Source organism: Melampsora larici-populina, assembly GCF_000204055.1.
Source record: "Melampsora larici-populina 98AG31 unplaced genomic scaffold MELLAscaffold_57, whole genome shotgun sequence".
Lineage (NCBI taxonomy): Eukaryota > Fungi > Basidiomycota > Pucciniomycetes > Pucciniales > Melampsoraceae > Melampsora > Melampsora laricis-populina.
In genome coordinates this window covers 211,791-238,106 of record NW_006768821.1, presented here as the reverse complement: position 1 = coordinate 238,106, position 26,316 = coordinate 211,791, and the positions used below count along the sequence as shown (strand labels likewise).

The window sequence follows — 26,316 nt, the reverse complement described above, 5'->3', positions numbered from 1 at the left end:
GATTGGAGCAAACAGAGTGTTAGTGCTGGAGGGACCGGGAGTTGGAGAACGAGTTGGTGACACAAGCTGAAGAGACCTTCGAGAGTCCGCTGAGGTAAAGACAAAGCCCGGCGAGGGTTGAATAGGAGATCTTGGGCGAAGAGAGCGAGTTGAAGGAGCCAAATTAATCCGAGAATTGGTTCGAATTGGCCGCTCCGACATGATTACACAGGGAGCAGTAATGATTGAGGTAAACGTGATAGTAAACAGATAGTGGTGGATAAGATTAATGGTGGTTTTGTTGAGATTGGAATGGTTTCGTTGAAAAATAAGAAGAACGGATCTAAAAATCGAAAAAGGAGAAAGTCGGATAAGATAACTGAGGTCTTGTATCTAACGGTGGTAAATAAGATGTGATTGGACAAAATCGAATAATTGAATAGGGCTGAAATGGATGGTCGGATTGAAATAATGAAGAAAAAATCTAGAATCTAGAATTCGATAAAGGGGAGGAAAGGTCAGAAATAGAACTGATCAAAGGTATGTCTTTTATACCTATCAAGTTTGAACTTACTTGGTGATATCGATCCGGCCATTTCTGTTCTTGAGGACCCTTCTTCCCATTGATTGGTGGGGGAGAGAGTTAGAAAATGATCTCGTGATCATTTGAGGGTGGTGAATTGTAAATTCAGTCGGTTGAGTGAGTATGGAGTCAGAATGTCTTCTTGGGCACAGGTCAGAGGGAATGGATACTACTTACATGTATGGGCGTGTGGGCGTGGCGGCCATGGGGTTATACAGGTCATAGCGCTCGCTATGTGTGCCACTATGACCGTGGACATGCTACATCTAAGCCCGAGCGTTGCACATGACCCACTACAGGAAATTTCGGTTTCCAAATAGGGCTGTGCACCAGCCACTACGACCGCACCCCCTATTTTCAGTGGAAGTCCCGCAGCGCTTCCGCAGCGCTTCCACTATCTATGGCGGTGTGGTTTCGACGTTGGCTCCAGATCTCCTCCAGTTTCAAGAATTCTAAAACTTGTTTCAATCTTTCGTCTAATTTCTGTTGGGGTAATCTGACCGTATGGTCTTTGCCGTTCCAAATAAATCCGAGGAACTTCTGCTCGGTGGCGAAATCGTGGTTCTTTTCCTTGTTGGTCTTCACACCCAGCGAGTTACTCAAGGTCGTCACATCCTCCATCGAAACTTTGTCTCCTGGCCTCCGCAGGATGAGATTGTCATCCACCCAGCGGAAAATCATCGGGATGTTCAAGAGGCTCATCATCAGCTTCTTCCAAGTCTCCGCCGGCGCACCGAAAACCCCACAACTTGCTACCCCACCGAACCCAACGGCTAAATCTATCCATACTCAACCCTCGAAGTCCATGATACAGAGGTACTTCCTTTGAGAGGGGTGAGTGTGGAGCTGACGGTAAGCTTTTTCCCAGTCGAAAAGTGCTGCCTCCCACTCCCCTGGATTGTTGCTAAAGAATCTTGCCACTATTTAAAATCATCCCAATTTGTACTATAGTTCCGTTTATCAACAAATGAGTTCACCGAAGGGATCGCCTTCTTTGACTCTGTCGCCAACTTCCCTTTCTTTTTTCTTCTTCCCGCCGGCTTCCGCTTGGGATACGACAGATCATTTATCAGCCTCACCGACCCGTCACCATTTACGGCGCTTCCCATCGGATTCGTCCGAAAGATTCCGAACTTCTCGTAGACTTGTTCGTGGGTGAAGGGTCCGATGATCCTCCCTGCCCTAGCTTCCTTCTTCAACGTGTTGACAATCTTCTCTTTTACATACAGAGCCGATCCATGGTTCGGAGGAGACACCCATTTCTCACCTTCGATCACATGCTGAGGAATTCCGAGGCAGAAGCCTTCTCGGAAACCATTGATGATATACGGTATATCATCTTCCAGACCTACTTTCCTCATCATCCTTTCCCACACCTCAGTGTTCATCTCAGTCTTGACCGGGCTTGGCCAGACATCGTCCACCTGAACCTTGTAGGTTTTTCTTTGACTTAATGGGAGAACGCTCTTTGAACTAACGTCCTTTCTTTCGTCGTCTGAGGAATCCGAACTGTCCGAGGAACCAGACTGAGGGTCCTCTGAATCTCTAACTGGGCACTCAACCAATACCTGGGCTTCTCTCGAGGTCTCTCTCGGGGAATTTTCAAAGTGGTAACTTCTAGAAAATCTAAGACACGGCCCAATTATTTAGATTTCAGAAAGAATTCATAGCTGTCTCTAGGTACTATCTATACAGTTTTTATTGAGCCAAAGTACCGTACCAGAGATAGCCACCCCAAATAACAAGAAGACGACCCCGGACGCATTTCCCCCCCCAAATCAAACCACACCATCAACCGACCGAAACCCGACATCACACCATGAACCAGAAACCAAGCGTCAGAGTCCACTAGCTCTCGAGAAATCATCTCAGTCAAGACTCACCGTTCATTTGAACTAAAGCTCTTTGGGTTCTTCTTTGCCGCTCTACTCGGGCCGGAAGCCACATTACTCGCGTGCTGTTGCCCCAAGGCAACCCACTCTTTCCCACCACCGGAATCTCTCTTTTGAGACTGGACGGCACTGGTACTCGGTACGCTCTGCAGGAAGTATGGCTTTGAGAAGTTCGAACGGCCTCTATTGCCGCCTCGTTGCTTCTTGGCCTGCCTCCACCCTTGACGAGATCCACCATTCTCGTTGGAATCGTCCGAAAAGGTCTTAGACTTTGCCTTTGCCGCGGACTCCACTTCTTGGCCAGTAACGAAATCAAAACCAAATTTTGGTTGCCCCACAGCATACGGATTACCCTTGCATTTCAAGTCTCCGGCTGTCTGAGCGTCCCACCTGGCATCATCTTCAGCCTCCTGCTGAAGTCCATCCGGGAGAATTACCATGTCTGCCTTCTTCTTCTTCCCACTAGCCGTACGATCCGTCCTAACTCGGAAGGTCACTGCCCTGACCGCTAAGTGGTATCGAAGACCAACCATCCAGCACTTATGCTTTCTCGCCATTTTGCTGACGATTGCCTTGTGACTCTCTACGTATCTAGCATAATTGGTGTACTTGTACCTTTTGGTCGCATACCTGAATTCAAGATTGCAAGCAAGAATGAATTCTCCATACGTCATCTGACGTTCCACCTCTTCACGCGACTGCATGTAACTATCCCATTTCAACTTCCCCGCCTTGGTCTTGCAGGTCGTCCAGTACGCGTCAATGTAGGACGCATCGAATACCGAGAGAGGGACAAAGTATTTCATCCGGCGAAAATTCTTCTCCCACTGAATAGGTAAATCAGGGAGGTCGAAGCCGGATAAGGACTTGAAGGCGAAGGCAATCGGTTTGTCCTTTCCTCCTTTCTTCTTACTCTCCTTCGAGAGTACCGAGCCGTCTGAGGAGTCGCTTTCCAACGCAGAAGATGAAGAACGACCAAAATTGGAGTCCTCCAATTCTCCATCACTTTGGTCCGAGGATGAAGATGAAGAATCATCGTCAGAAGAAGGGTTCGAGTGTTTCCTTTTCTTATTAGACTTCTCTTTAGACTTCTCTTTCTTTCCTTTACTACCCCTCCCCTTCTTCCTTCTCTTTTCTCCTTCCTTCTCCCTCCGTTTCTCCTCCTTAACCCTCTTCCTCTTCTGCTCCGCCACCTCCTCTTTCTCCAGCTCAAATGAATCAATCTCCTTCCTCAATCTCCTCACATCTCTCGTCTGGCCAGATTGTACCGGCCCTACCAACCTATCCATCAAGGATTTTTGAGCGGGTTTACCCGACGGTCCTGGCACCTGAGTGTCACCCTTGGGAGGTCCTAGTGGGAATCCTATTGAAATGCAACCAGCCAATTCAAACTCCGTCAGTCCCCAATCTTTCAACAGCTACGACACCATCTGGAGCTGACCCATCATGAACGCTACTACATGAGGAAACCAAAAGGCCTATCCCCTGGAGCTTGACTCTATGAGTCTTCAAGAATAGGATTTCTGCGTGCCAAGAGGTCACAGCAAAGTTGGCCCTTCAGGCTTTCCCTTCTCTTGGAGCGTACGAGACGCTGCAACAAGGACCTTCCCCCCTTGACCAGCCGCAGTGCCAGACCCTTTATCAAGAAACTCCTACTCACGTTGGTTTTTCTCAATGAGTTCACCCGGCACTCTCACCCCTTCTCTCTTGACCTTCTCACCGCCTTCTTCCTCTGAGTACTTGTCTGACGAAACTTTCCTCGCCTTCCCTTTATCAGGTCTTTCCTTGCTGGGTTTCGGAATCGGTATCTCCTGTCCGTACAAGAAGGAGTCTGGGTCTTCGTCTGACGAGCTGGAGGATCCTTCGTCTGATGAATCTTCACCGTCTTGGCCCTTTGGGGTATGGCCACCGTCTAGTTCGTCTACTTCCTCGTCCCGATCTCCCCTGTTCTCCTCAACACCAGTCCCTGAATCGACCACCATCGCTTCCGCCGCAACCGTTCTGACCTCCTCCTGGTTTTGAAGCTCCTGAGGTGGAATCCTCGACTCTGCCCTCTTCTTCCGTTTTTCAGCTTGCTCCAATGCTTTCGCTGCGTCCGCTCTCCTCTTCTCTTCTGCTTTCTTCATAGCTTGGATCATACTCGGTGACTTATAATTGATGTTATCTTTCTTTGCCTTGAGTTGTCGCCACATTCAGACAGTACACAAAAACTTTTTAAATGATTTTCTTTCTTTTGTTTTTTTCTTGATATCAAGGCTTTTGTCTAAATGAGAATGTTGTTGTCCTATTTTTCTTTTAAACAAGAAACAAAATTTTTAAGCAAAAAAGATCTATAAGCTGAGTAATATGAAGATCTTGAGAGAGTGCGGATTACGGAAGGATTGCGAGTGGTGGAGTGAAGTGGTGAAATTCTCTGAAGTTCTCCAACTCCACCGCTCCAAAACTCAGGAGAGCTGTGACATCTGTGAACAACCTGTCACAGCTCCTTCCTTCCTCTATCCGCACCTCTAGCTTTACCACCTCCCGGAAATGGAATAGAGTGTACCTTCTCAGGCTCTGGGAACACTATCAATACCCATATCTACAGTTTTGTCTACGCCAATAGTTCTCAATCACTGTTTTAAAATATTCATGAGAATTGCTTTGTTATTTCCAGGAAGGCTACCCAGAAAATATGAGCTCTTCAAGCTTGATAATCATCAACCACCCAGCCGCAGATGCAGCAGGTGCGAGACTGAAGATCTCCTAGAGGCATCATCAAAATATTGGAGCCATGGCCAGCTGTTGTCACTGTGAACCATGCATCAAGTCAAGAAGATAACTTATATTCTCTGAGATCTCTTACTTCTTACTTTCATGAGCCAGTGCAGGAATAGACAGCTATACATTCTGAATCTGAATAATCAAAAAATGAGTCTTGTCTTACATCCTATCTTTCTCTCATATTTTCCATGGCATCGTGTAATACATTTGTCACCTCATCCCAAGATATTTGCCCACATCGTACACACCATATTTGGTTATTTTCTCCTGAAGACTAAATCATCCGATGCAGTGAGAGCTTAAACAAGAAGAATCAACACACAACTCTCAGAATCACCACCAGTCTACACAGTGATGTATCAAAAAGTATTATATTCAAGGACAAGCATCAGTATCAGAACTCCTAATGGGTTTCTTCAATGTATTGAGAGGCACTGATACTGTTTTCAACTGTTGATCGCTCTTATTTGAGTGGATGGTATGCTACTGAATTGACTATTTATGATTACTACAGAAACTTGAACATACTAGCATATAGGATGAATCTAGATTGACAGATAAGTGTGAATGAATAAGTTGCCAAACCTGATACCGAGTCGAGAGTGCCATTTGAGTTTCTGCTGAAGAAATAGTGCCACTAGAAAGAGCCTCGAGTCACAAGATTCTGCGATGCTGATAGCCAGCTACAACCCACGGGAAGCAGACAGATAATGAAGTCATCGAACGTGCGACCGATGAGGCGTAAAGCTAGGCGATGCGATGTCTATATAGTTCCTCCATTTTCTTACGACAATCAGCTCACTTGCATATTCAAGGGTTGGGAGTTGGTACGTGTATTGACACACGGGAATGGGTAGACAACGGCTTCGGGTAGCAAAGCCCGCGGGTCTCAACCTAAACGGCCGTCCTCCATACGTGATCAATCTTATCGCACACAATAGTGGATGGACGTTATAGGTTGAAGGAAAAGATCCCTATAAGATAAACGCACGTTTTCCATCAAGAGGTCTTTTTTCCCCATCAAAATCTTTTTATCAAAAGTCTTCATTTCGTGTCTCCGCGACCTTACTCCCATTAGTCTTGTCGTTTTTTCATCTTCGTAAAACTATTAGTGTTTTCGTTTGAAATCGTAGAAACAAATCCGTTTTAGCGAAAACTTCTTAGTTCCTCGTAAAAAATCTCCTCTTTTTTTTTTTTTTTTTTACCTAAACTCATCGTTAACAAGGCTATGATCGCAGAGGCAAACTCTCATAATGATCGCTATAAATCAATTGACGCAATTCTCGAGAACTACCGTGTCAAGGGCGGGAGCTCCCATGTCAGCATGGTCGAGCTCCGCTCTCAAGTCGCACAAGTGTATGATCCGAGAGCGGCAGACTTCCTTTATCACTGGTCTGCGGTCGCACGAGTGGCAATTGCCCTCGACCACAAGCATTGACGCATCGAATATAGAACTCTCGATGAAATGCCGGAAAACGCCGACCCAATGGGTGTCCCACCCATCGTCCTTAGCAGAAAGGTCAAATCCCCTTTTGAGGCGGAGTACTACCGGCCACCGAGAGGTTTTGTCGGCAAACGAATGCCGGCCGGGATCAAAACCAAAGACGGCTTCCCCGACGACATCAAAGACGCATCCATGTTTCCGGCAGGCGGTTCACATCACACTATGCCGCCGCCGTCTGAATCACCTCCGCCGCCTCCGTTTGACCCAAAACTTCCCTCATCCGACCCTCCTCCTTCGTCAACAAAAGGAAAAAACCGCCGCCGACCACGAAAGCGCTCTAAAACGGGTGCAGAGAAGAGGAATTTCACCACATCCGTGGTGCCTCTGTCCCTCCGTGTGGGCCCAGCTAGCCAGCCAGCAGTGGGCATGTCCACGCAACCACAAACCACTTTGGTGGAGGGCAGTCTGTTCGATCGTATGGCTCCAAAATCATCTACGCTACCTAGAGAGCCGGCGACAAAAGACGCCAAGAAATCAACAAAAAGGAGACACCCTTCTCCTCCTTCGTCCTCATCGGACTCATCAACGAGTGATGGTTTCTCACCTCCTCCCAATCCAGCACCAGCTGTCTCTGGGGCACCAGCCACCTCTGGTTCAGACGGAGAGGACGAGGACGGGGTTGCTCCATTCTTGGCTCACAACGAGCACCTCTCCCCCGAAGCTTTCACTCCTCTCTCTCGAGAAGTTCAGAAAATCACACTTCTATACAAGTCCAATATTAAGAAATACGTGTCGCTATTTAACTCGTGTGGAAATAAACCAGGCAACTGGCACAACTCACTTACAAGAGACCTGCTCGAGTACAACTTCGTCGACCTCAGAAAACTCTACGGCGAGGTCTCATCATCCAACCCTTCGGAATCCTTTCTCAAAGTCAACGATTCCGGGAAGCTCAAAAGCATCAATGGGGCAACCCCAAAAGACATCAGTGACAACAACCACTGGAAGGACCTCATGGGGGTCTTACGTCACGCTTACATCGCTGCATACCCTCCGGCGGCAAATTCAATCAAAAAATATTTCGATTACATTTTCGGATTACCAGGCCTGTTTCAAGCTAAGGTCAACTGGGAGGACGTCAGAGATTTCGACGTCGAACTTCGAAAAGAATTCTCCTCACGACCCTGGCTGGTGTGGGGTGACTACACTCACGACAGCCTGCGAGGAATCGACAACCGAGTCCTTTATAGCGCCGCTAGCCGTTTTTCTCGGGCTCACCAAACCTCAACGGCAAACCCAACTGCTCGGCCCGCTGTGGAAACAGAAGCTTCTCATGCACCTTCCTCTCGGACGGCACAGCCCAAAAAATCCAAAGGGCGCCGAAAGAAACCGAACTACGACGTCAAACCTGCAAAAAATGTTCCGATTGCTGATCAGATTTGTAACAACTGGAACCTTGGTGTTTGCCCCAACTCAGACCGTGACTGCGACAGAATCCACAATGTCTGCAACAAGGTTGGATGTGATGGCGCTCATCAAGGAAGCCGAGAACACCGATGAGCCTAGTGCACGAAAATACCTACGAGGACTCGAAATCGATGAATTTTCAGACGGGTTCTCAGCATCAGTCGAATCCTCGCAAAAGGCTGCGCCTTTACCATCAGCTCCCCCACTCTCCTCTGACCCACTGGCAGCCTATGCCATTGAACGCAGGCCGGACCTGTTCTCAATCGATTCCCCGATAAATACCAAAAACCTATCAAACCTTCTCTACGACCACCCAAACCGTCCTTTTGTAGACTCAATTCTAAAAGGACTATCCGAGGGCTTCTGGCCCATATCATCCCTACCCTCCAACGAAATCACCAAACCCAAAAACCACGTTTCAGGCAAGCACGAGGAATAAATCCTTGAAAAAGCCAGAGACAAAGAGGTGCAGCTGGGTAGATACTCACCTCCCTTCTACACTCTGCTTCCGGGCCTGAAAGTGTCCCCGCTTTGCTTGGCAACCAACCCAAACTCGGGAAAAATCCGAACGTGCACGAACATGTCCTTTGGACATCCATCTCCAAACGACCTAATCGATAAAAACCAAATCAAAATAGATCTCGACTCTATAGCATCCTTCATACCAGTGCTTGTCTTTCACGACCAATCCAATCAGGTCATGATCCTGTGGAAATCAGACGTGGATGGCGCATTTCGAATCCTGCCTGTGTCCAGACAATGGCAAATCCGACAAATTGTGCGGGTAGGAAAAGCATTCCATGCAGACAGGAGAGTGAATTTTGGATGCTCCAGTTCCCCAAAACTGTGGTGCTCATTCTTCTCCCTAGTCTTATGGATAGCATCGAAAAAGTTTGGCATCAAAAGTTTAAACTCTTACATGGACGACTCTTGGGGCGCAAGCCCAGCCTCAGACATCGTCCTCTTTAAAGGCCAAAGGATCCCCTTGGATCAGGCAAAATTCCTTTCCGTCTTTGAATACATTGGAATCCCTTGGGCCTGGGAAAAACAACTATCAGGCCCAGTCCTCGAAATCATCGGCCATACGATCAGCTGTCACGACCTGTCAATTTCCCTGTCAGAAAAGAAAAGGACAGAATTGATAAAGGCTCTTCGCTCCTTTACCTCTAAAATATCCCACCCTCTGGTGGAATGGCAACGCCTCACTGGATGGGCAAACTGGGCCCTAAATATCTTCCCTTTGGGAAGATGGTCCTTGCAATCAGCATGGGACAAAACATCGGGAAAAACGATGAGACGCGCTCACATCCCGCTGAACAGAACCAACAAAGAAGACTTGAATTGGCTAGCCGATGCTCTGGAAGCATGGCAAGGCCGCCTCATTCTGAAAACGCTCCACTGGCCACTGCGGGCAGCTGACTGCGTGTTTTTCTGTGATGCTTGCCCCCATGGCCTGGGGATATGGCGACCAGCGACGGCGAAAGGATGGAGTCACACCCTACCTCCCCCAGCCCGTGACATTTACTGGGCCAAATTGCTAGCGGTGACGCTAGCGATTCAACTCGCTGTCGGTCTCAAAGCAAAAAAAGCCCTGATTTTCACCGACAACCAATCCGTTTCGCATCTATTCAGCTCACATAAGCCAATCCCGTCAATCCGGATCATCTTTAGATACGCGGTTGACCTAATGCTAAAGAACTCGATCGACGTTAAAGTTTGTCACGTCTCGGCAGATGATAACCGCATAGCCGACGCCATCTCAAGAAACAACACTGACCGGACTAAACTCCTAGCCCCAAACCTATCAGTCATCAACATCGAACCTCCTCCCTTTTTGCTAGTAGGAGGATCAGGAAGCCGATCATTCCTCTCTCTCATCTAGTAACCGTCCAATTAGGAATTCTCCATTTTTTCTCTCTGTTTCTTCGCCTGTCAATTCCTTTTTTCTATCAAAAAGATTCAAAAACCAAATATAAAATCTCAAAAAATTATTTCTCTGGTTGTTTCTTCTTCCTTTTCATTTCCGCCAAGATGGGCAAAACCAAAAGCTGCCGCAAGGCGGCACTAAGATTCGAGGAAAACGAAACCAACAACAAAACGGACATCGAAAACTCGCTTGACCCAAACACCCAGTCGAAATACCAATCTGGTTACCGACGATTCCAAAAATTCTGCACCGACGAAAAATATAAACTGTACCCCGACGAAACAACCCTCGCTCACTTCGTATCATCAGTCTCCAGAGAATTGCGACCGACGACGGTCAGCAAATACCTCACGGGAATCGCTCACGTCATGAGAGCCGATTTCCCATTTGTAGACACAGCACGCAACTCCTCAAGAGTCAAAAAATTCCTCCAAGGCTGCTACAAGGGGTTCTTGCTCCCATCAACTCGCGCGAACGCCATGACGCTCAGAGACGTAAAAACCTGCGCCGAATTCTACAAATCGACCTTCAACGACGCTCTGTTCAACACTATCGTAGCTCTGGGATTCTCTGGCCTCCACAGACTGGGGGAACTAACTATCCCTGACTCAGAAAAACTCCAAAACTGCCGAAAATCGATTCGACAATCGTCACTAGTCTTCTCGCTGTGCGGATCGGTGGCCTGCTACAACTTACCATTCCAAAAAGCAGACAACTGCTATTCAGGAGCCGAGGTCTCGATAACCAACCGTCCGAAAGACCCCTACTGTCCGGTGAAAACACTACTCTACTACACGGTCTGGCGTGACCGTTGCTTCCCCTGCGAACCGTTGCTGCTCGTTCGGGAAGACGGTTCCCAACCGACCAGGACCTGGTTCATCTCGCGTCTGCAAGTTCTATTCGAACGCACCCGGACTGGGCACTCTCTACGAGCTGGAGGCGCGACAGCGTTTGCCCAAAGTGGCATGAAACTAAACACGATCCGACAGATCAGCCGCTGGTCTTCCAACGCTTTCGAGACGTACATCAGGACACACCCCCTCCTAAACCTCAACAACGCTCAAAAATTCGCCCAAAGCGAAGGAATGTCCATAGGAAAGCAGGTCGAGTTTCCAGGAGCCGCTCCCGTAAGCACCCTGTTGTCTCCCAGCTCACCTACCATAGCTCTCGCTACCAGAGTCTCAGCAGCCGCTGACATTCTTCTTCATACGGACTTTCTGTTCCACAGCCGTGGACTAATGACAAAGCCGTAACCCGTAGTGACCGCCGCAGTCAACGGCAACATAGGGTGAGTTACCTACAATAACCGTCCCACACTCTATTGTTGACAAAGTACCCGTCCCAGGTATCTTTCATAGGGCGCGATCATCGATCCCCTAACGGAATGCAATGACTCAAGCAGTCACCTTCCAAGGTACGGAATGTCCACGACTTCCATGCACAAAATTGCACGTACCACTAACACCATTCTACGAATGCGCCCATGATTGATGCCAACAGAAACAAGAGAGAGTTCTCCCACCACTCAACCATTTAATGGTTTCGACATCACCACTCTATCAATACCATCACCAACTCATCTCCCTACGAGGGTGGTTGAACTACATGCTCTCATTTCTGCTCAGGTCATCGTCATGTTTTTTCACGCTTTTCTTCATTTCTCAGTCTCACTACGCGTCATCTTTTTTCATTTCACATGCACGCTAATAGACTTGCCTCATGGCAGTTAAGCGTAAAAAACCCACGTTGCAGCAGCAACCTAGGCCCAGACCCATTCCCCATAGTATGACAATTGTCTGCAAGGCTGATCATGAACCCGATCGTTTCAAGAGGCAGCGAGGATTTGGGACAAACAGAAAGAATTGATGGGAAAGAAGTAGTGTGTAATGTCGTCTGGATGTGTACATACATGGGCAAATGAGGTCTTCAAACCGCACGACAGGAAGTGCTCAGCAGGCTATGTAGAGGATACATGTCAAGTCCTGCTTTGTACGTTCTGAGCTCACTTGTTCTGCTCTTATTCTTTTCTAAATACTCCCCATTTAATGCGGACCTCTACAACAGATGCTGATCGGAGTGAGACCCTTTATTGAGATAGCTGCGTGAGCCACATTGGAGCTGAGCCTGACTGGACATGAAACCTAGTAATCAAGAGGGTAATCAAGTAAGTACTCAGCTGGATGCATGAGGTATGTTCAGTTGAATACATAGGGTCTTTTTTGAAAGGAATCATTTTACCTTTGTAGTTTATGTTGATCACTCTTCGTTTGGCCTGTGATCAATGTTGGACCAGTTGCGCTGCAGGCAGCCGCTGCCAGCTGCTGCGCAGCGCCGGGCCGCCGCGCTTCTGAGGCCCAGAAGCGCAGCTCAAGTGAGCTGCGCTGACGGACCAGCCAAAAGCCAATTGTTTTGGCCCGCTGCGCTCCAGCTGTGCAGCTGGCCCCAACCGCTGCACAAGCTGCGCTTCGGACCGCTGACCCGCTAAAAAGTGTGTCAGCGGGTAATTGTGGTAAAGAGTCCAAACTTGAAATTCCAGCTCAGCAATCAACAGCATCAAGAGTTTCATTGACTATGCTTTATGATCAAAATCAAGATTCAACTTTACCAACTTCTTCAACAACATTCAAATTGTTTGAAGCATACACATCAATCACATGAAATTCGATTATCTTACTCTTGGTGTGCAACTTAGGAACCATGCAAAGGTCATTTGATTCAAATCAAGCTATTGACTGTCGCTCAAGGTCCGATAAATTCAGGACTACGTGTGACTGTTGGACCAAACAATCAAGTCACAATCTTCTCTTTGCCATCTATGACTCAAAGCAGTCAGTTTGCAAGTCGGATTTCAATTTTTATTGCTTTCTCAATCAATCCAAACACCATCATCAACTTATATAAACTTCTCCAAGTCAAGACTATCAACTTGAACAATTGGGTGAATCTTGAATGACATTCAAATCTTGAAAAAGCAAAATCAGACTCACAACACAGTCAAAAAAGTTCACAAGAATCATCCTCAATTGACTCTCTACTTTTCAACCCACTGATTGAAGCCATCTAACTCGATTCTGGAACTTCTGACATGTTTATCATATTTGAAAGATCAAACCCCATCAAAATCATCATCAAGTAAAGCAGAATCAAAAAAAGAAGCCATCATTATCTAAGTAATACTAATCAACATATCATCAAACAAAACTATCCAATCGATCCAACATGATCATGATCATCATCATCTAATTGAAATAGAAACTGGAAAATCAAGGATCGACTTGATTCATCCAATTCATTCATACAATTTGACTGGATTTGCAAGATCTTTATCAAATCAATTCTTATGTAAACCTAATCCACATCAAAATCATAATCAAAAACCTTCACAACATATTTTATCTTTGGTTTATCCTTCTCTTTCTACTACTAATGATGAAGATCTATTGGATCACCAGTTTGGTGATGGTGATGTCAGAAGTAGAGGCAGATCTTTGGATAGGAAAGGGTTACGACTTCAGCATCAAGTTGATCAGAAGATTTGCTTAGGTGAACCAATTTTTTTGAATTCGTAATCTAGAGTATAAGACTCCCAAGGGTCCCTTTTGTCGATGTGTTTTTCTATCTTTGTTTACCATGAAAAAATGAACTTCTTTTTTGCGATTTTGTTCACCATTTTTAGAAAAACCTCTTTTCTATCTTTTGCTTTTGCTTCTGTTTGTGTTTGAGAAAAAGACTATTTATGATGTTTTTTGCATCTTTGGTTTCAAATTGCAATAATAATTTTTTTTGTGTTTTGTGACTCTCTGATGAGGTAAGCAACTGCAGCGCGCTGAAAAGCTGCAGCGGTCGTTTCAGGGCGCTGCGCTGCAGCTTGGAGTTTCAGAATGAGGCATGTAAATGCTGCGCTGCGCCTTGGAACACAGCGTTTAGAAGCTGCGCTGCAGCAAATTGAAAATTCTCGCAGCGTATTTCAGCTGCGCTCCAGCTGCCAGGCCCGAAGCGCAAAAAAGCGCAGCTGGTCCATTGTTGCTGTGATTTTTTCAAAATTTGCTTCCTCCCTAGGCTTTCACTTTCAAATAATTCATCTGATTCTCATTCTGGAGATACAAGCTTACTAAAAATATTACTCGTTGCGACTGCCACACCATCATGGATATCAATACGGTCTATGTATACGTACCTGCTCAGCCATTGAGCAAGCACTCCTACCCGGTTTGGCGTTCCAGAACTCAGACTTTGCTTGAAGAAGCTGATCTGCTAGGAGTCGTCACGGACATTGCAGCTCCCCCCATCGAGAGTACACCATTAGAAAGTGGCCATCAGATTTGGACAAAGGATCACAAAGCTTTTAATATCATCATGGGACAACTTCATAATTGCGACGCTCAAATGGTCATCAGCAACCCTGCTCTCCAAAAATCAGTGCAGCAACTCTGGATACATCTCTATCCACAGGGGGAAAAATGAAAGCTCACATAGATGTGAGCAGAGGGTACCTTCCTGATAACTCCAAAAATGTTTCAATTTCCTTCAGATTCTTTCAATTCACCATTTTGGTGGTGCCAACGTGCTCAGCCTGTAATACTTAGGTATTGCTTGAGTTTGCTAAAGCATGCTCATCTTCATCTCGGGTGAGCCTTTCTTGAGCATGGATGCGTGCTCAGGACCCAGCTGACACATCACTGTATACTCAGAATCACCCTCAGAAGGGTCCAAAGGATGTCACTGAGTATTGGCTGAGGGGCCGCTCAGCTAGTCCTAAGTGGCATTCCTGGGATTGGAATTATCCAAAGAATTCCACTCAGTATTGGCCGAGGGGATGCTCAGTTCAGTGCAGCTGCTCAGCTAGTCCTCAGTGGTATTCCTGGGATCAAGAGGATCCAAAGGATGTCACCAAGTATTAGCTGAGGGGCTGCTCACCTAGTCCTCAGTGGCATTCCTGGGATCAGAAGCATCCAAACGATGTCACCGAGTATTAGCTGAGGGGCTACTCACCTAGTCCTCAGTGGCATTCCTGGGATCAGAAGCATCCAAAGGATGCCACCAAGTATTAGCTGAGGGGCTGCTCACCTAGTCCTCAGTGGCATTCCTGGGATCAGAAGCATCCAAAGGATGCCACCAAGTATTAGCTGAGGGGCTGCTCACCTAGTCCTCAGTGGCATTCCTGGGATCAGAAGCATCCAAAGGATGCCACCAAGTATTAGCTGAGGGGCTGCTCACCTAGTCCTCAGTGGCATTCCTGGGATCAGAAGCATCCAAAGGATGTCACTGAGTATTGGCTGAGGGGCTGCTCAGCTAGTCCTCAGTGGCATTCCTGGGATCAGAAGCATCCAAACGATGTCACCGAGTATTAGCTGAGGGGCTACTCACCTAGTCCTCAGTGGCATTCCTGGGATCAGAAGCATCCAAAGGATGCCACCAAGTATTAGCTGAGGGGCTGCTCACCTAGTCCTCAGTGGCATTCCTGGGATCAGAAGCATCCAAAGGATGCCACCAAGTATTAGCTGAGGGGCTGCTCACCTAGTCCTCAGTGGCATTCCTGGGATCAGAAGCATCCAAAGGATGCCACCAAGTATTAGCTGAGGGGCTGCTCACCTAGTCCTCAGTGGCATTCCTGGGATCACAATTATCCAAAGGGATGGTTCCCATTGTGTTTCACACGTTTGGTTGGGTCTCTCACCGCTCAATCACATTTGGTCACTTGACTGTGCAGGCTGAGCATTGGAGGGCCCGACATGACCTGAGCAGATGAGCTAGCCCTCCCTCAGGCTTCTTGGCTAAGGGATAAAGCCTGAGGAAGGCCTAAATCATCTGCTCAGGCCATGCTGACAATTTAATCAGATGATGATCTGAAAGAGAACTGGAGGAAAATTGGAAGAAAATTGGAAACAAACTGGAAACAATCTTGGAGAGACCTCCAAACTTTATCTGCTCACATCTATGCGAGCTTCTATTTTCCCCCCTGTGATTGAAGATACGGAGACGTGAATCCACTTCGAGTGAACAAAGCTTGGAGTCAATTCTATGAATGCGGAATGGACCTGGAAAGCCCGAACCTTCTTGTAAATCTTTCCGCTGCTGTCACTCAACTTGAAGCAGCTGGACAGGCCACGGACAGCGTACAATGCCGGATGTTTGTTCTGTCCATGTTTCCATCAAGTCATCAGTCCTTGAAAGAGAAATTAATTCACGAAGAATCTTTGGCGACTTTGGACGAGGTTCTTGCCCACCTCAAGACCGCATTCCACTCTAATCAAGAGGCTGTTTCTTCAGCAGTGGGTCCAGCCAACCCAGCGCTCGAGGATGTGGACAGCCTTTCTCCACAAGAGAAGCAACTCTTAACTCGTTCAACCTCATTGAAACAATCTCAGACAAATAATCAGCCTTTGTTACCATCGCACGTCGAACTATCTCCGCCTACATCACTCTTCTTCAACCCTTGGGTGGATGAAATTTCCGACTCATCGGCGCTCAAACCTGGGCGCGACCTTCCAAGAGTCGCCAAATGCGATCGCTCTTCCAAGACATGTAAATCCATAGAGTCGCATGTGCATTGCTGTCCCAAACTTTTGGCCAACGCTGATTCCAAAAACTTCACCGTTTTCAGGTCAGACCACAATCTCGAGTTCATCGAATGCGGCCACTAAGGAAAACGCATCGGGCGCTTCTTTAGTGACCAATCAAGTGCGTGAACAAGTGTCTCATGATGGATCTCAGGTGCGCTATTTCTCCCTTACTATGATCCTACCAATTGACTTTTCACTCTTTTCTAGACGCGCTTGCACTTGTCCCCCTTGCAGTCGGAACATCGTATTTCCACATTTTATGTCACGACCGAGTCAAAAAGTGTTGAAAGATGCCAATCTTGGCGAACCCCTCGAGAAGATGCTAATGCGCCTAGTATGTCTCCGCAAATATCTTCCTCTAGTATGCCAGGGCCGAGCACGGCAAACGGTTCCCCGGGAGCGAGAGAAGAAACTGTCGGTGGTTCTCCAGAGGTCTTTGATTCCCAGAAGGATGTGAAGCCGAATGTAGACAAGGATGTGAAGAATTACATTTCAAACGAAGTCAAGCCCAATATCAAGAAGGAATTAAAGTCTGCTTCGAATAATGACGGTACGTACCACGCCTAGACAAGCGACTTATCCTCCGTGTTCTTCTCTTCGCCGAGATTTATCCGACTTCTTATCCACAAAAGATCCTTCAGTAGTTGTACAGGTATACGAAGAACAAGTGGCATCAAGTTGCGCAGCGCAGAATCCCCCCACTGGACCTCATCTACGCACAAAGCTAGACCAGAAACCGATGCCATCGCGTCCAAAAATAAGGACTCCCGAAATCCCTGGCCCAACGAAAGCCAGTCCAAGCCACGAGGGACAACTACTTCGTGTACGGGCATCACAGGAGGGTGCCAGGGCTCTTCAGAGACTAGCGCAAGAAAATTTTGATCGTTTTGAAGCACACGCCAGACAAAGAGTTGGTCATAACAATGACTATATCACTTTTCACAAGTCTGACTCTCATATCTTTCAGACAAATAGGGTCCAAGAATATCATTCACCATCAGCGCCACATATGAAGCCAGGTACCATGGAATATATGCGATACAAGCTTCAGAATCACATACCGAGACTCGTCATTTATTGGGACCTTCACAAGCCTGACCTTCTATATCTATACAGAAAGTATTATATTGATGGTAAACCTATTGACCATGAGGAGCTCGGACGGTATCGTTTGTTCTACAACAAGAGTAAAAGAGGTGAATTCCTCTGCCCTCCGGGCCACAGAAGAGACCCTTGGAGAGCAGCTGTCCAATTGCTCAATCCTTCACGTGTCCTGCCTGCCAAAATGACCATTGATCAATTGCAAACGGCTTATAGGGAAGAGGGCGGTCGTCGATAATTCTTCTATAGTGTTTTAAAATTCACACTCTCAATGTAAGTCTTCCCGCTTCATGGCAACATCAAATATATTATGTTCCTTCCATAGCTAATGATCTGATAAGGATGTGCGATGTATCCCAGGTGTTGGTCTCCTAAGTGTGTTTCCATAAAATGATACAGTCGATTCACTTTGATCTATGATGTTTCTGGTGATGTAAAAAAACCCTCATCCATCACTTTGGAATTATCTGTTGTCAAAACGTGCAATTTCGTGGCTTCGTTCATTCCCGTTACATTTTCATGTCTCATTAAAGCAAAGACATCCTTTTAGTCGATGCTCCAGATTCAAACTTCTGTTAGATTTCATTCTATGATGTCTGCCTCATTGGCACAATTTCCATGAAGCTTGCTCTCTGATCCACAGAAAAAATGAGTTCCGTCAGCATGATCATTGCTTCGAAAAAGATATCCAACCTGCATCACAACAGGTATGATGTGAAAATGCTAGTCCCGAGATATGAGCTTGTATGTGCTGTGAATGTATTAAGCAATAATTACAGCTGTTCATGTGATTCACAAACCCGCAGAATAAACAAGACATTGATAGACACATCTTATAGACTTTCTGGGTGCATGCCAAATGAAAAGTCAACACTCGGAAGAAGACGTTCTTCACCAGTGGTGTAAGAAGTATCCATAGCATTGTCCCATTACTCCCATTAGTCCCTCTCAAGATAGGGTCGTTGTGTTTACATCATCCGCCTGCCCCTTCGCTTTTTCTATCTTTCTGTTCATTCCCGTTCTGAACACCATCAATGTAGAACCTGGCCTGGCGGTTGCTGGACACTCGTGAGTGTGACTCAAGAAGTACACATGAGGAAGAAGCCGACGGACGCATCAGTGCGCAATCTCGGGCACGTGTTCTGGTGACATGTCACAAGTGATCGAGTGACACTCAAGATCCGCCCACAATTCGGCCCCTGACGTTTGATTCCATAAATACCTATCATGCGCTCGCCACAATGAAAGCTTTTCCTCATGCGGCGTCATCCTCCTCTTCCCGTGTTGCTCCTCTTACAAACTATCGCGCCCAGGGGTCTCGTACCTTTTGGTTTCGCTGCGAACACAATCCGGTAAGAAGGAGTGTCAGAGTCGATGACCAGATCAAACGCGAACGTCTAAGTACCCTTATTGATTCCCAGTGTATCATCTAGCTGTTATTCAGATTGCTTGTTCGGCTTGACTTGTCAAGCCAACCTTGCATGATAATGGTTGGGTCGGTGGTTCGGATATGCTATATCTTTAAAAATCTTTTGTCATATGTCGTCTTCTCAGTAGTACCTTGCAAAAATGTAATTCGAGAACAACAGCCAACTCGCTCTGAACACCTTCGTCCATTTAACCCAAAGCTCTTCTAACATTACCATGCACGCTCTCTGAATTCTGAGGACGCAGCCTACGAGCCTTCGGTTCCCCCATAACCCATGTGCCTGTCCTCGTCATCGTCACCACAATTGCCAAGCAGCTGACGCTCATGCTGTATGAGCAAAGATGCTCTGCTGCATACAGTGCCCATTGGTGAAATACTCCCCCCGTGAGATATCTTGGCAAACTGTGCGGACCAATGTGGGGTCTTTCCGGGGTTGGACTGCCACCATCTTTGATTTAACATTCACATGAAGATTGATGTTGCCCACTAGATCAGATCTTTCAAAAGGTCTACAACAGCTTCAGCAGACCTGCAGTTTCTCTAATCATTGCATGCACCAACCAACATTCTAAGCATTACTTTCAATATTTTCTGGGTGGCCAATGGGTCAGGTTAGGATTTTACCTTTTCTTGACTCATTCACATAACTGATTTTTGATATCCAATCCACACAAACATGTGAATTTGTGCTAAATATGCTTGTCAGTGACTTATCACAATCAGATTAAATACATATATTTAAGTATGTATATATTCATCTATCCTCAATCTGCCTTCTTTTCCTCATCTTTGAAAGACTGAGTTGACTAAATTCTTTATTCTTCATTCTCTGTCTTTATTTAAACCTTCATCTAGCCTCTATTCTTCAATTCAATTCTATGCCAAGTGCTTCTTTAGTAGACCCAGATCAGACCCTGAACACTCTTGTATTGGAAACTCATACCCTGGTGCAAGACTTTTGCACTGATACTCTACTTGGCAGTCAACTGGAGACATGTTTCTGTGAGTAATGTGTCTTTTGTGAAAGAGCACTGGTACCACAACAACAAAAATGTCTATTTTTTCAAAAGAAGAATTGTTGCAATGCAAAACCTAAACTTTGTTTCTGACCAAAGAAATTCCCTGCTAATTTGCAAAATGCAGCCAGAAAAAACATATCAAGAGGATCTCTGCAAATTTTTCTTGCTGTGCCAGTTGCAACAACTCTTTTTTATCCTTCTTTCCATATTTTCTGAAACAGCTGTCAATATTCTATAACTAGAATTCATCCTACATGGAAGAATTTTATAATGTTTTTCTCTCTTATCCAAGTTCTCTTTATCCTCTGGATCAAAGATCTGTATCATGATTTCACTGCAAGGTATTGAGTACAAAAGAGGGAAGTTGTACCCCTAGAACCCTGGAGCAATAGACAATCATATCCAATCAATGTAGACCAAAAAACATGGTACCTGAAAGTGTCACAGGAGTCAGAGTGGTAAAATCCTTACATCAAACCCTGGATGTGTCTTTTGTTTGGAAAGAAGATAGTACAGGAAGATTTTTCTAGTTTCTCTGCTCATTTGAAAGGTGGGCATTGTTCCCTTGGTGATGTGAAACCTCAGGCAGCTTTAAATTTTGTACACCAGTTTTATTTGGGTCTTCATTGCATTTTTTTACATACATATTGGTCTGTGTTGGGGTGTACCCCTGAGTTTTCCTGGAGCTCTGGGTAATACAACAGAACTTGATTTTATTATATTTGAGACTTTTGTTAATGAACAGGGGGATGTGACATGCAGGTCCAATACTTGTTGTATGGCCATGCAAGCAACCCCTTGGTGAACAATGCATATACTATGATAAAACATAGAGATTTGTGATATTTATCTTCCACAGTGACTTGCACTCTATTGATATAGACAATTCCAGACAAAAGCAGACTTTGCATAGTATTCTTTATGATGTTTAATTACAATGTTATATATTCAGGACAGTCAAAAGAAAATAAAAACTAGGGATATCACAATACTGTCTTGTGTGAGTCTTGCAAGATCATCTAGCAAGACTTGATAATATCAATTGATAATCAAATTTATTGCTGTTTTAACTGTGGCAAGAAAACAAAAGAATACAATTCTTTCAAGCTACGATTGAGAATGTCATGTTGGCTCTATGATCAAACCCAATTGTACTCTGCCTCTTTCACAATAAACTTCACATTGAATGTGCCATTCAATATATTGGATTGAAACTTGATCTGTCAATCATGACTATATACTGGATATTACAGTGCTGTGCTGATCATGGGACAAATTCACTTGTAATTCAACCTGGCCATCAAAATCCTTCCCTTTGGAATCATACCAAATTACACATCTATCACTTTTCTACTCTTTCCCCAATGTAAGACAATATTAATCCACAACTGAGATGGGGCTCTGGTTTTCCACTTCAAAAGCTTCACTTGAAATGGTCAAACAATGAGATCACAACTCTTACAGAACTCATAGGTCGAGTCCACTGAGTGCATCTGGGGTACACATTGACCTCCTAAATCATGACAAGTTACTATGTACATCTTGTGCACTTAGCATCTCTAGCTTGACTTAGACATTTTATAAATATGGTCATCTCTTATTGAATTGCCATACCTGTTTAGGCACTCAGACAGAGCAAGTCATCAACTTGCGCTCCGCTATGATTTTAAACACATTTAAAGCCACAAGGGCCAGGCGTATAGATGCACACAAAAAGCATGATTAATTAATTTTGTACAAATATTGGTCAATTTAAGTTTTTATAGCTAGGATGTGAACAGGAAGTTTTTTTAGGTGACTTTTCAACCAGAATGAGAAACAAAGTAGAGCGTCTATATAGTTTCGGATCAACTCCTTCAGGTAATCTTACTTTCCCTCCAAGAATCCAAGAATTTATAATTGGACTTGTACAAGATTGGATATGGGGTTCAAGTATCAGCCTGATCCTTGAAAGATAAACTGTTTTGTGATTATAATCATTTGAAAGAATGAAAAACGGAGAAAATAGTTTTTTTTTTTCGAAAACTGAAGAACGGGAGTGAGAAGAGGGAGTTAGGAGATCATAAGTTGCAAACAAAAAGTTAAAAAAAGGATTGAGACGGTATCGACGAGGAGACGAGTCCGAAGAACTACAGACTCCAATGATGGGAGAATGTGTTCCGGACATCCGATGAAGATGAACGATGCAGAAATCTGGACAAGGAGACGAGAAAGATTTTCAGCAGCTAGAAAACGCCTTTCGAGTGAATTGTAAATGAATGAGAATGGGATAGGTCTTTTGATGATAAACAACGCATAAGGGTCAGCAACCCGATACCATGGACGGTCGCCGATTGAATATGTAAGAAGAAAGAGGGATCCGTACTGGTTCATGAATGGGATTCTGGCTGTCTCCCATAAGTCGTTCCAGCCGAAACAAACTGTTGTTCCAATGAAGGATCGAAATGTCGATTAAGCGCAGGCATATAAGCTGTGTGTTCATGTTGAGTTGGTAATGATTGTAAATGATCGCATCCCTCCTGATGTTGGCTAGGCAAGATGGTTGAAAATTGATCGGGATTTTGAAGCAAATAAAGGCAAGCAAAACAATTGGCCGAGACCGTAGACGAAGATAGCTGGCCGCAAGATGTCAAGTCTCCCGATACTCGATGATCAAGTGTTGGACTGTTGTAATGGGTAGCTAGCATAAAACCGTTGCCTCGCACCGGGGTACCCATCGGTGTGTTAGGGCGAGGAATGTCTTGTGCGTAGTAGTCACCCGACCCTGGTTCTCTTGTGGGTCCTGAATGCGATGACCATGGGTGCGTTGGAAGAGTAGTGTTAGGAGTGGTTCCCGCGAACTGATTGACCGCAAAAAAGCTGTTGAGTGACGCTCGTAGGTCTTTTTCGGATTGTGATTGGACAGCAAAAGCGTCAGAAGAGAACGAAGAGAGCAAGTCCTCCATTCCACATGTCTCCATGATTGAGCCTTTTGTGCAGTGTAGTGAAATGAGGAATCGAGCAGTCAGGCTGTGGACGCAAGGGCAGAAGATGGTTGAGTAGATGTACCTCAGTGTTGCAATGACGCGATGTGCAGACTTCAGTGACTGATCTCGTATCCGAGTGATAGGACGTTGAACGTTGAGCTGGTATCACGATTCAATGGTCGCAAGATAAATTAAGCAAGTGTTGGAGTGCGACGTGTTTTCTATCTTGGTTATGGACGAAAGATGAACCGCACAAGGACTGGGCAAAACCTGAGATTTTTCAACAAAAACCGGGACAGTACTGCACCGCTAGGATATTGTTTAAGATCTACTGTATCGGTAAGCAGGTCGATGTGGAGATCCGCAATGAATTGGCAGATAACGGAAGTGAAGTATGTAATCCGTAGGGGGGAATATATGTCCGGGGAAACGTAAATAAATGTCAAATCAGAAATAGAGGATGCTGAGATCTGATCGATGGGGGTTCAGAGGAGTATTTCAACCTCGGAGGGACTTGGTCTGATATTATGAGCTGATATTGACTGAAGCATTTTCGAAGGCGCCACAAATTGATGTGATGATCAGGATGAGCCCCGAGACCCGCCAAATCGGGGATACCCGCGGGACAGCCCGTCGGGTCGGGGGGTCGTTCTGGCCTTCGAAGGGTCGCAGAACCGCGGGGATTATCGGGCCCGGGAGTCGTTCTGAGAGTCAAAAGAAAGTGACTCTCCTTGGGGAACCCGAGGAAAAATCAAGCTGTAAAAAGCGGATAAATACACGCTTGGGAGAGGTTGTGCTCAGCGGTTTCTGCCGGAAATAGCCGGGGACTCGGGGATCCCTGTAATTTCCCGGGGATTTGGTAGTTCGTCGGGGGTCAGGGTACGGGAGCCGGGCTTGACCTATGAGCCAGAAAAAGCTCGGGGAATACCGGGGTCGGTCCTCGTTCTGACTTTTGAAAAAAAGTCGGTGGGCCGGGCAGCCCAGTCCCCGGCATTCGGGGGTCGGGGCTCATCCTGATGTGATGATGAAAAGAAGGGACTGGTTCGAATCCACCGGGACAGGTTCCCAAAATAGCTTGACGAGGAATTTGTGAAAGGGTCAACTGAGCGATAGAACTTATAGGATGAGACTTGATTATAATTAATAACTTCTGTTCATCCGAATTCGTCGTAGTCAAACGCTTCCTGGGTAGCCACCAGTAATCTCAGCGCTCGACCAGGCTTGACCCTCTCGCGCCCCTATTACCACTGCGGGAGTTATATAGCTGTATCAACTTAATACAGTCAGTCCACATAGGTCCACAGCTGTCTTTAGGGTCGGTGGAGGCTAAAATAAAGGTTGTAGAGATGTGATCACGGCAGCGAGCTTCAGTGGGCACCTGACCATACACTTCGCTAAAATACATCAGGACCATACCGTAAGTGAAACTCCTCATCTGACATCATCAAACAGCATTGAACCCCGTAATGAGGATGCTGGTTGCTTATGTATGATCATTGACTGATCGTTTGCACCTCTTTTGATCAGGTGAAAAGCTCAATCTCTTGTCCTCATCTCTGTTTGTGTTCGAACCCAAATTGTACATACATAGACCTATGATAGACCCAGATCTCAATCGGAATGCCAGTGAGCGATGCTCCGTGGGTCCCCGCTGTCCAACTAAATTTCCAAGACCTCTTATACGTTTGTACAGTCTTCCTTTGGGCTGCTTGACTTGGCAATCTTTGAAGATCCGACCGAGGATAGCTGATTTAGCTTAACACAAGCCCTCTCTGCGCGGCCGCGTCCGCGTGCCTCGCAGAGGGGCTTGGGACTAATTGTTGAATTCTGGCCAGGTGACTCCAACCCTTAAGTCCTCTTACAGCCGTTATCACAATTAACGGTAGAATTCTTCATCGGTGTGTTGCATCGGAATTTAATCTAAAAGTCAAAAACTAGTTAAAGCCGGCTCAAAGTGACAGGTCTCCCAGGCCTCCTTGTTCATTTGGGTGCAAAACTGGGTTTAATCCAGTTTTGACCTCTCCAGATTTAACCTCGAGAGCGACACATGATCGCAGAATTCTACCGTTAATTGTGATAACAGCTGTAAGTTGTTTTTTTGCTATTTCCCACTTTCCTTGTGGATAAAACCACTTTACCTTTCAGGCAGTTATGTTCAGGATTGATTTTGACATGTCTTCAGCCATTGATCAACCAGGAAACAATGCTGAAACATTCTGTTTGCAAGATCCAAGCTTTATGCCTCACTTGTAAAGGGATGTATGTTTGCACTGGATGTGTTATAGATTTCAAGAAAGAGACAGTACAGGCAGGTATTGCAAAGATTTCCAACCTACTTGGTTGGTCGCACCTGAGATCATAACAAAACATGAGGCTGCAAGTGTGTATGTGTAGAAAGTGATGGTGCACAACATTGCCGCAAGGTAAGTGTTTACCAGCAAGGACAGCAGGAAAAAGCAAGGAACTACTTAGGAGGACTCAAGGTTTGGACTCTCTGTGCCAAAATTTGACAATTACTCCCAAGCCCCTTTACAAGGCACACAGATGTGGCTGCACAGAGAGGGCTTGTGTTAAGCTAAATAGCCAATGATCTTGTACCTGGAGCTTTTGATTCAGCCAATTTGAGAATGAATGACTTTTGTGAAAAGTGCATCATGGTGCAAAACCTGGTTTTCTTTTTGACCAAGTTTTGTTTTGATGCTAATTTTGAGGATACACAGGGTAAAAACCCTGTAAAAACAAGTTTTGACTGACCTTAGCCACTGCAGCAATGCAATTTTTCAAACAAAAAACAATCATTGACAAAAACAGCTATACCCTCCAGAGTCTACAGAGCCTCAGGACCAAAGAATTGAAGATAAAAGTGGTTTAAGTGAAATTATCCTAGACAAAGCCTTGCGAACCACTCACAGATGAGGTTAAGAAAATGATGTGATAATTCAAATGTGAAGAAGGAGAGACAACCCCTCATCCAACAAGTAAAATATATATACCATACTAGTAGGCCTTGTACCTATATTGTGATTGTCACTTGCACAGGCAAAATGTACATCTTGATCAACAATTGGGTTTCCCTAGGTGCACAAAGCATTGATGAGGAACCATAATTCAGAATTCAAAGCACTTGCTCTGCTGGAGAGCCAAGCTATGTACATCCTCATCTACTTCCACTGATGATACTCT

At 45.6% G+C, this 26,316-nt stretch overlaps 5 protein-coding genes across 5 annotated transcripts; 3 read left to right on the top strand and 2 right to left on the bottom strand.

The window, feature by feature from the left end:
* Positions 1–2,441: 2,441 nt before the first annotated feature.
* Positions 2,442–4,646, bottom strand: MELLADRAFT_111740 (uncharacterized protein; the record flags this gene model as incomplete). Its single annotated transcript, XM_007416095.1, has 3 exons — positions 2,442–2,674; positions 3,149–3,817; positions 4,115–4,646. 3 exons carry the CDS (start codon positions 4,644–4,646, stop codon positions 2,442–2,444), a joined length of 1,434 nt encoding a protein of 477 aa, XP_007416157.1.
* Positions 4,647–10,159: 5,513 nt separating this feature from the next.
* Positions 10,160–11,542, top strand: MELLADRAFT_111738 (uncharacterized protein; the record flags this gene model as incomplete). Its single annotated transcript, XM_007416163.1, has 3 exons — positions 10,160–10,390; positions 11,284–11,343; positions 11,414–11,542. The coding sequence occupies 3 exons, from the start codon at positions 10,160–10,162 to the stop codon at positions 11,540–11,542; spliced, it is 420 nt and encodes a 139-aa protein (XP_007416225.1).
* A 4,656-nt stretch (positions 11,543–16,198) lies between these two features.
* On the top strand, positions 16,199–17,133 carry MELLADRAFT_79209 (uncharacterized protein; the record flags this gene model as incomplete). The annotated part of the gene is made up of 3 exons (XM_007416164.1): positions 16,199–16,580; positions 16,660–16,769; positions 16,826–17,133. Coding segments are annotated over 3 exons (798 nt in total), but the record flags the coding sequence as incomplete, so codon positions are not given.
* A 482-nt stretch (positions 17,134–17,615) lies between these two features.
* MELLADRAFT_73158 (uncharacterized protein) lies at positions 17,616–18,388 on the top strand (the record flags this gene model as incomplete). Its single annotated transcript, XM_007416165.1, has 2 exons — positions 17,616–17,992; positions 18,080–18,388. One exon carries the CDS (start codon positions 17,628–17,630, stop codon positions 17,955–17,957), a length of 330 nt encoding a protein of 109 aa, XP_007416227.1.
* Positions 18,389–21,868: 3,480 nt separating this feature from the next.
* On the bottom strand, positions 21,869–22,894 carry MELLADRAFT_73157 (uncharacterized protein; the record flags this gene model as incomplete). The annotated part of the gene is made up of 2 exons (XM_007416094.1): positions 21,869–22,442; positions 22,533–22,894. One exon carries the CDS (start codon positions 22,332–22,334, stop codon positions 21,915–21,917), a length of 420 nt encoding a protein of 139 aa, XP_007416156.1.
* Between the last annotated feature and the right edge of the window lie 3,422 nt (positions 22,895–26,316).